Genomic DNA, 9315 nt, shown 5'->3' with positions numbered 1-9315 from the left:
CACACACACAGACACACACACACAAACACACACACACACACATAGACACACACACACATAGACACACACACACACAGAGACACACACACACACAGAGACACACATAGACACAGACACACACAAATACACAGACAAACGGCGCAGGGGGAAAAGGGTGGGTGGAGATAAAAATAAAACAAAAGGATAAAGGATCTTTGATTCCGATGGGTGCCTTCCAGTTAGTTTCGTTCTGTAGGTTGCGCCTTCAATTGGACAATTGCTTCTCCTTCAGCCCGTAATGATCGTCACTGCAGACTCAGATAGCTGACACCGAGCAGCAGAGAGAGGGAGAAAACACAGCTCCTCTTCCTTCCAGCATCTAACGGCTTGTGGCACATTCTCTCTGGCAAAATAAAAGCACCTGGCAGGAACCAATTGCTGACTGTTGTCAGGCAGAACACCATCCCTGGCCAATCCACTGGTTGCCAGTTAGCCAGTCGATCTGACGTCTTCCGAAACAGGTTCCTAAGATTCACCCAACGCCAACGAGTCTTGTTTCTCCTCTCCAAAATACAAAACCTAGGTGCACACTGTCCTGGCAAAAAATTCCTCGGCTTGAAGGCACACTCTGACTATGGGGTCACGGACCAAATTTAAATGGGAACAAAGGAAAAAAACAGCAGATATTGCAAATGATTTGAGTCCTTGGGCTGTATTCTCCCGCCCACCACAAGAGAGCCACGGGCGCGACGCCGACAGTGGAAAAGTCCGTTGTCCTCGGGGTGGGATTTCCCAGTTGCCGGGCAGTCGCAGCCGGAGATTCGCGTCCCTTGCTTTCTGACACTGTCAGTAATATTGCTCAGACGTAACATTGTTGTAGTAACACGGAGTGAAGGAAATCAGAAGGTCACGCTGCGTTACTCCCCATCAACTGCCCGGGTAATCAACTGGGGACAAGTGCTGTGAGGAGCCATTTTACAACGTACAAAGAAAAGTACAGCACAGGAACAGGCCCTTCGGCCCTCCAACCCCGTGCCAACCACGCTGCCCGTCTAAACTACACTCTTCTACACTTCCGGGGTCCGTATCCCTCTATTCCCATCCTATTCATGTATTTGTCAAGATGCCCCTTAAATGTCCCTATCGTCCCTGCTTCCACCACCACCTCCGGTAGCGAGTTCCAGGCACCCACTACCCTCTGTGTAAAAAAACTTGCCTCGCACATCTCTAAACCTTGCCCCTCGCACCTTAAACCTATGCCCCCTAGTAATTGACCCCTCTACCCTGGGGAAAAGCCTCTGACTATCCACTCTGTCTATGCCCCTCATAATTTTGCAGACCTCTATCAGGTCGCCCCCTCAACCTCCGTCGTTCCAGTGAGAACAAACCGAGTTTATTCAACCGCTCCTCATAGCTAATGCCCTCCATACCAGGCAATATCCTGGTAAATCTCTTCTGCACCCTCTCTAAAGCCTCCACATCCTTCTGGTAGTGTGGCGACCAGAATTGAACACTACACTCCAAGTGTGGCCTAACTAAGGTTCTATACAGCTGCAACATGACTTGCCAATTCTTATACTCAATGCCCCGGCCAATGAAGGCAAGCATGCCGTATGCCTTCTTGACTACCTTCTCCACCTGTGTTGCCCCTTTCAGTGACCTGTGGACCTGTACTCCTAGATCTCTCTGACTTTCAATACTCTTGAGGGTTCTACCATTCACTGTATATTCCCTCCCTGCATTGGACCTTCCAAAATGCATTACCTCACAACGTAGCATCGCACAAAGAAGAGAAAGAGGTAAAATTCCAGGAAAACACCATGGTAGCATTGTGGATAGCACAATTGTTTCACAGCTCCAGGGTCCCAGGTTCGATTCCGGCTTGGGTCACTGTCTGGGCAGGGGCGTTGTAGGGCCCCAGGAGTGTGCTGGAGGGCAGAATAATCCCACGGGGAGAATATGCAACCTCCCCACGGACAGTGAGCCGGGGCAAGGATCGAACCCGGGTCCTAGGCGCCGTGAGGCAGCAGTGCTAACCACCTCGCCGCCGTGCCCGCCACTCATAGCGCCAGTCCTCAGGTGGCTTCTGGATGTGGCGCATCCTTACCTCCGAGGAAGCCTCATTGAGGGGTGGAACAGAATCACGGGGCTAAATGTCCTCCTCCCATTCCCTTTCATATATTTACAGCATGAAGCAGATTGTACATCACAAAGTCACTTGGACAAGGACAGGTGAGTCAAAGATACGAAGGTGATTAACTATCTACACCAGATACCTGACACACACACCTTGTCCTCAATGTCGACATTTGCATTGAATTCCAGTAGAAGTTTCACGGCATTTTCATTCCCTCCAGCAACTGCCCAGTGTAGTGCCGTACGGTTAACCTGGACCGACACAGGAAACAGGGACTTACACAAAACGTTTACAAGGCCAAAAGGTACATGAAGTCGTTCTTGTTTATCAATAATCACCTTCACTAACTCGCTATATCCCAAAACCAAATGATATCACTCGACCATATCTATATATCTTGGGCGGCCGCCTCCGGTTCCCCGTTTCTCGGTTGCGTGCCGTTCATTGGCGGTGGGAGTTTCCATGTGAATCCACTCCATGCCGCTGGGAAACCTGTGGGCATGGGCGCACTGCGGGCGGGAACAGAGAATCGCAACGGCCAATGAATTGCGGCCCGTATCTTTCACCCTCACCTACTTAGCAGGTTCCTCAAACATGCCTTCTAACCACCCACCAGGTACGCGGTCCATACTCGTGCAACTCGGCCAACGTTGTCCACCTCATACGCTGCAGGAAAGGATGTCCCGAAGCGTGGTACATTGGCGAGACCATGCAGACGCTGCGACAACGAATGAACGGACATCGCGCGACAATCGCCAGGCAGGAATGTTCCCTTCCAGTCGGGGAACACTTCAGCAGTCAAGGGCATTCAGCCTCTGATCTCCGGGTAAGCGTTCTCCAAGGCGGCCTTCAGGACGCGCGACAACGCAGAATCGCCGAGCAGAAACTTATAGCCAAGTTCCGCACACGAGTGCGGCCTCAACCGGGACCTGGGATTCATGTCTCATTACATTCACCCCCCACCAACTGGCCTGCGAAATCCTACCCACTGTCCTGGCTTGAGACAATTCACACCTCTTTAACCTGTGATTATCCCTCTCTCCAGTCGCTCCATCTGGACCTGTAAAGACTTAATTACCTGCAAAGACTCACATTCAAAGTATCATCGTGCATCATTGACTTTGTCGATATAAATGTTTCTGGAACTCACCTCTTCATTCACCTGAGGAAGGAGCTGCGCTCCAAAACCTAGTGATTCGAAACAAACCAGTTGGACTTTAACCTGGTGTTGTAAGACTTGGTACTGTGCTCACCCCAGTCCAACGCCGGCATCTCCACATCATTCTAACTATACGAGTACTTTGCATCGGTATTCACCAAGGAAAGGGACATGACGGGTGTTGAGGTTAGGGGTGGGTGTGTGAATACTCTGGGACATTTCAGCGTAACGAAGGAGAAAGTGTTGGAGATCTTAAAGGTAGACAAGTCCCCTGGGCCGGATGGAAGAAAATAACTGGGGTCTTAAAAGATATCTTTGCATCATCTTTGCCCACAGGCGAGGTTCCAGAGGACTGGAGAGTAGCCAATGTCGTCCCTTTGTTTAAGGAGGGAAGCAGGGACAATCCAGGTAATTATAGGCCGGTGAGCCCGACAACAATGGGGGTGAAGCTGTTGGAGAAGATACTGAGGGACAGGATTTATTCACATTTGGAAGCGATGTGACTTGTTAGTGATAGGCAACATGGCTTTTTGCAGAGAAGGTCATGTCTTATTAATTTGCTCAGAGTTTTTTGAGGAGGTGATATAATTAATTGATGAGGGAAAGGCTGTGGATGTTGTCTTCTTGGCCTTCAGTCAGGCCTTTGACAAGGCGGGTACAAAAGGTAACGTGGCATGGGATTCGGGGTGTGCCAGCTGGCTTGGCACCAAGAGAAACAGTGGAAGGGAGTTTTACAGAATGCAGATTTGTAACTGGTGGTATTGCACAGGGATCAGTGCTGGGACCACTGTTGTTTGTGATGTATATCAATGATCATCGAATTATAGGATCCTTACAGTGCAGAAGGAGGCCATTCGGCCCATCGAGTCTGCACCGGCTCTTGGAAAGAGCACCCTACCCAAGGTTCACACCTCCACCCTATCCCCATAACCCAGCAACCCACCCAACACTAAGGGCAATTTTGGACACTAAGGGCAATTTATCACGGCCAATCCACCCAACCTGCACATCTTTGGACTGTGGGAGGAAACCGGAGCACCCGGAGGAAACCCACGCAGACACGGGGAGGATGTGCAGACTCCGCACAGACAGTGACCCAAGCCGGAATCGAACCTGGGACCCTGGAGCTGTGAAGCGATTGCGCTATCCACAATGCTACCGTGCTGCCCTTATGTTGCCCTGGTCTGGAGGGTGTCGGCTATGAGGAGAGGTTGGATAAACTCGGATTGTTTTCGTTGGAAAGACGGAGGCTGAGGGGAGATCTGATCGGGGTCTGCAAAATTCCGAGAGGTATAGGCAGGGTGAATAGTCAGAAGCTTTTTCCCAGGGCGGAAGACTCGATTACAGGGGGGCACAGGTTCAGGGTGAGAGGGGGAAAGTTTAGGGGAGATGTGCGGGGAACGTTTTTCACCCAGAGGGTGGTGGGTGCCTGGAGCGCTTGGCCAGCGGGGGTGGTAGAGGCGGGCATGGTACTAACGTTAAGATGATTCTCGATAGACCCCGGAACGGGCGGGGAATGGAGGGATACAGATTGTTTGGGCAATAAGTAGTAGGTGTAAATAAGGAATCTGGGGCGGGATTCTCCGCAATCGGCGCGATGTCCGCCGACCGGCGCCAAAAACGGCGCGAATCAGTCCGGCATCGCGCCGCCCCAAAGGTGCGGAATTCTCTGCATCTTGAGGGGCCGAGCCCCAACCTTGAGGGGCTAGACCCGCGCCGGACTGATTTCCGCCCCGCCAACTGGCGGGAAAGGCCTTTGGTGCCCCGGCAGCTGGCGCGGAAATGACTTTGCCGAGCGGCGCATGCGCGGGAGCGTCAGCGGCCGCGCACGGCATCCCCGCGCATGCGCAGGGGAGGGAGTCTCTTCCGCCTCCGCCACAGTGCAGACCATGGCGAAGGCGGAAGGAAAAGAGTGCCCCCACGGCACAGGTCCGCACCGCCTTGTCCCGCCGGTAAGAGAGGTGGTTTCATCCGCGCCGGCGGGACAGGCATTCTAGCAGCGGGACTTCGGCCCATCGCGGGCCGGAGAATCGGCGGTGGGGGGGGGGGGGCGCCAGCCCCCGGTGATTCTCCGACCCGGCGGGGGGTCAGAGAATCCCGCCCCTGGATCAGCGCAGGCGGAGAGGGCCAAAGGGCCTGTTCCTGTGCTGTAATGTTCTTTTTGTATATTCGTCAAACCCACCAAACCACAGTATCCCTCAATCACCCCCACTCCCCGTATCCCTCAATCACCCCCACTCCCCGTATCCCTCAATCACCCCACTCCCCGTATCCCTCAATCACCCCCACTCCCCGTATCCCTCAATCACCCCCACTCCCCGTATCCCTCAATCACCCCCACTCCCCGTATCCCTCAATCACCCCCACTCCCCGTATCCCTCAATCACCCCCACTCCCCGTATCCCTCAATCACCCCCACTCCCCGTATCCCTCAATCACCCCCACTCCCCGTATCCCTCAATCACCCCACTCCCCGTATCCCTCAATCACCCCCACTCCCCGTATCCCTCAATCACCCCCACTCCCCGTATCCCTCAATCACCCCCACTCCCCGTATCCCTCAATCACCCCCACTCCCCGTATCCCTCAATCACCCCACTCCCCGTATCCCTCAATCACTCCCACTCCCCGTATCCCTCAATCACCCCACTCCCCGTATCCCTCAATCACTCCCACTCCCCGTATCCCTCAATCACTCCCACTCCCAGTATCCCTCAATCACCCCACTCCCCGTATCCCTCAATCACCCCCACTCCCCGTATCCCTCAATCACCCCCACTCCCCGTATCCCTCAATCACCCCCACTCCCCGTATCCCTCAATCACTCCCACTCCCCGTATCCCTCAATCACCCCCACTCCCCGTATCCCTCAATCACCCCCACTCCCCGTATCACTCAATCACCTCCTCAATCTGACATACTCCCCGTATCCCTCAATCACTCCCACTCCACGTATCCCTCAATCACCCCCACTCCCCGTATCCCTCAATCACCCCCACTCCCCGTATCCCTCAATCACCCCCACTCCCCGTATCCCTCAATCACCCCCACTCCCCGTATCCCTCAATCACCCCACTCCCCGTATCCCTCAATCACCCCACTCCCCGTATCCCTCAATCACCCCACTCCCCGTATCCCTCAATCACCCCACTCCCCGTATCCCTCAATCACCCCACTCCCCGTATCCCTCAATCACCCCACTCCCCGTATCCCTCAATCACCCCCACTCCCCGTATCCCTCAATCACCCCCACTCCCCGTATCCCTCAATCACCTCCTCAATCTGACATACTCCCCGTATCCCTCAATCACCCCCACTCCCCGTATCCCTCAATCACCTCCTCAATCTGACATACTCCCCGTATCCCTCAATCACCCCCACTCCCCGTATCCCTCAATCACCTCCTCAATCTGACATACTCCCCGTATCCCTCAATCACCCCCACTCCCCATATCCCTCAATCACCCCACTCCCCGTATCCCTCAATCACTCCCACTCCCCGTATCCCTCAATCACCCCCACTCCCCGTATCCCTCAATCACCTCCACTCCCCGTATCCCTCAATCACCCCCACTCCCCGTATCCCTCAATCACCCCCACTCCCCGTATCCCTCAATCACCCCCACTCCCCGTATCCCTCAATCACCCCACTCCCCGTATCCCTCAATCACCCCACTCCCCGTATCCCTCAATCACCCCACTCCCCGTATCCCTCAATCACCTCCACTCCCCGTATCCCTCAATCACTCCCACTCCCCGTATCCCTCAATCATCCCCACTCCCCGTATCCCTCAATCATCCCCACTCCCCATATCCCTCAATCACCTCCACTCCCCGTATCCCTCAATCACCCCCACTCCCCGTATCCCTCAATCACCCCCACTCCCCGTATCCCTCAATCACCCCCACTCCCCGTATCCCTCAATCATCCCCACTCCCCGTATCCCTCAATCACCCCCACTCCCCGTATCCCTCAATCACTCCCACTCCCCGTATCCCTCAAATCGCCCCCACTCCCCGTATCCCTCAATCACTCCCACTCCCCGTATCCCTCAAATCGCCCCCACTCCCCGTATCCCTCAATCACTCCCACTCCCCGTATCCCTCAATCACCCCCACTCCCCGTATCCCTCAAATCACTCCCACTCCCCGTATCCCTCAATCACCCCCACTCCCCGTATCCCTTAATAATCCCCACTCCCCGTATCCCTCAATCACCCCACTCCCCGTATCCCTCAATCACCCCACTCCCCGTATCCCTCAATCACCCCCACTCCCCGTATCCCTCAATCACCCCCACTCCCCGTATCCCTCAATCACCCCACTCCCCGTATCCCTCAATCACCCCCACTCCCCGTATCCCTCAATCACCCCACTCCCCGTATCCCTCAATCACCTCCACTCCCCGTATCCCTCAATCACCCCACTCCCCGTATCCCTCAATCACCCCACTCCCCGTATCCCTCAATCACCCCCACTCCCCGTATCCCTCAATCACCCCCACTCCCCGTATCCCTCAATCACCCCACTCCCCGTATCCCTCAATCACCCCCACTCCCCGTATCACTCAATCACCCCCACTCCCCGTATCCCTCAATCACCCCCACTCCCCGTATCCCTCAATCACCCCACTCCCCGTATCCCTCAATCACCCCCACTCCCCGTATCCCTCAATCACCCCACTCCCCGTATCCCTCAATCACCTCCACTCCCCGTATCCCTCAATCACCCCACTCCCCGTATCCCTCAATCACCCCACTCCCCGTATCCCTCAATCACCCCCACTCCCCGTATCCCTCAATCACCCCCACTCCCCGTATCCCTCAATCACCCCACTCCCCGTATCCCTCAATCACCCCCACTCCCCGTATCACTCAACCACCCCCACTCCCCGTATCCCTCAACCACCCCCACTCCCCGAATCCCTCAATCACCCCCACTCCCCGTATCCCTCAATCATCCCCACTCCCCGTATCCCTCAATCACCCCCACTCCCCGTATCACTCAACCACCCCCACTCCCCGTATCCCTCAACCACCCCCACTCCCCGAATCCCTCAATCATCCCCACTCCCCGTATCCCTCAATCACCCCACTCCCCGTATCCCTCAATCACCCCCACTCCCCGAATCCCTCAATCACCCCCACTCCCCGTATCCCTCAATCACTCCCACTCCCCGTATCCCTCAATCACCCCCACTCCCCGTATCCCTCAAATCACTCCCACTCCCCGTATCCCTCAATCACCCCCACTCCCCGTATCCCTTAATAATCCCCACTCCCCGTATCCCTCAATCACCCCACTCCCCGTATCCCTCAATCACCCCCACTCCCCGTATCCCTCAATCATCCCCACTCCCCGTATCCCTCAATCACCCCCACTCCCCGTATCCCTTAATCACCCCCACTCCCCGTATCCCTTAATAATCCCCACTCCCCGTATCCCTCAATCACCCCACTCCCCGTATCCCTCAATCACCCCCACTCCCCGTATCACTCAACCACCCCCACTCCCCGTATCCCTCAACCACCCCCACTCCCCGAATCCCTCAATCACCCCCACTCCCCGTATCCCTCAATCATCCCCACTCCCCGTATCCCTCAATCACCCCCACTCCCCGTATCCCTTAATCACCCCCACTCCCCGTATCCCTTAATAATCCCCACTCCCCGTATCCCTCAATCACCCCACTCCCCGTATCCCTCAATCACCCCCACTCCCCGTATCCCTCAACCACCCCCACTCCCCGTATCCCTCAACCACCCCCACTCCCCGTATCCCTCAACCACCCCCACTCCCCGAATCCCTCAATCACCCCCACTCCCCGTATCCCTCAATCATCCCCACTCCCCGTATCCCTCAATCACCCCACTCCCCGTATCCCTCAATCACCCCCACTCCCCGTATCCCTCAATCACCCCCACTCCCCGTATCCCTCAATCACCCCCACTCCCCGTATCCCTCAATCACCCCCACTCCCCGTATCCCTCAATCATCCCCGATTCCCTCAATCAGCCCCACTCCCCGTATCCCTCAATCA

At 55.6% G+C, this 9315-nt stretch overlaps 1 protein-coding gene across 7 annotated transcripts in view; it reads right to left on the bottom strand.

Annotated features, from left to right (window-relative positions):
* LOC140403020 (ankyrin repeat and death domain-containing protein 1A-like) overlaps window positions 1-9315 on the bottom strand; it is a 101663-nt gene that overhangs the window by 69141 nt on the left and 23207 nt on the right. For 6 of the 7 annotated variants that reach the window (XM_072490675.1, XM_072490673.1, XM_072490674.1 and 3 more), the window contains exon 3: window positions 2269-2367. The exons of the other annotated variant lie outside the window; for it this stretch is intronic. In XM_072490675.1, coding sequence (XP_072346776.1) covers window positions 2269-2367 — 99 coding nt within the window. The remainder of the gene's footprint in view (window positions 1-2268; window positions 2368-9315) is intronic. 7 annotated transcript variants of the gene reach the window in all.

This window comes from Scyliorhinus torazame, chromosome 26 (genome assembly GCF_047496885.1).
Source record: "Scyliorhinus torazame isolate Kashiwa2021f chromosome 26, sScyTor2.1, whole genome shotgun sequence".
NCBI lineage: Eukaryota > Metazoa > Chordata > Chondrichthyes > Carcharhiniformes > Scyliorhinidae > Scyliorhinus > Scyliorhinus torazame.
The sequence above is the reverse complement of the archived record's forward strand: the minus strand, read 5'-3'. Positions and strand labels throughout refer to the sequence as shown.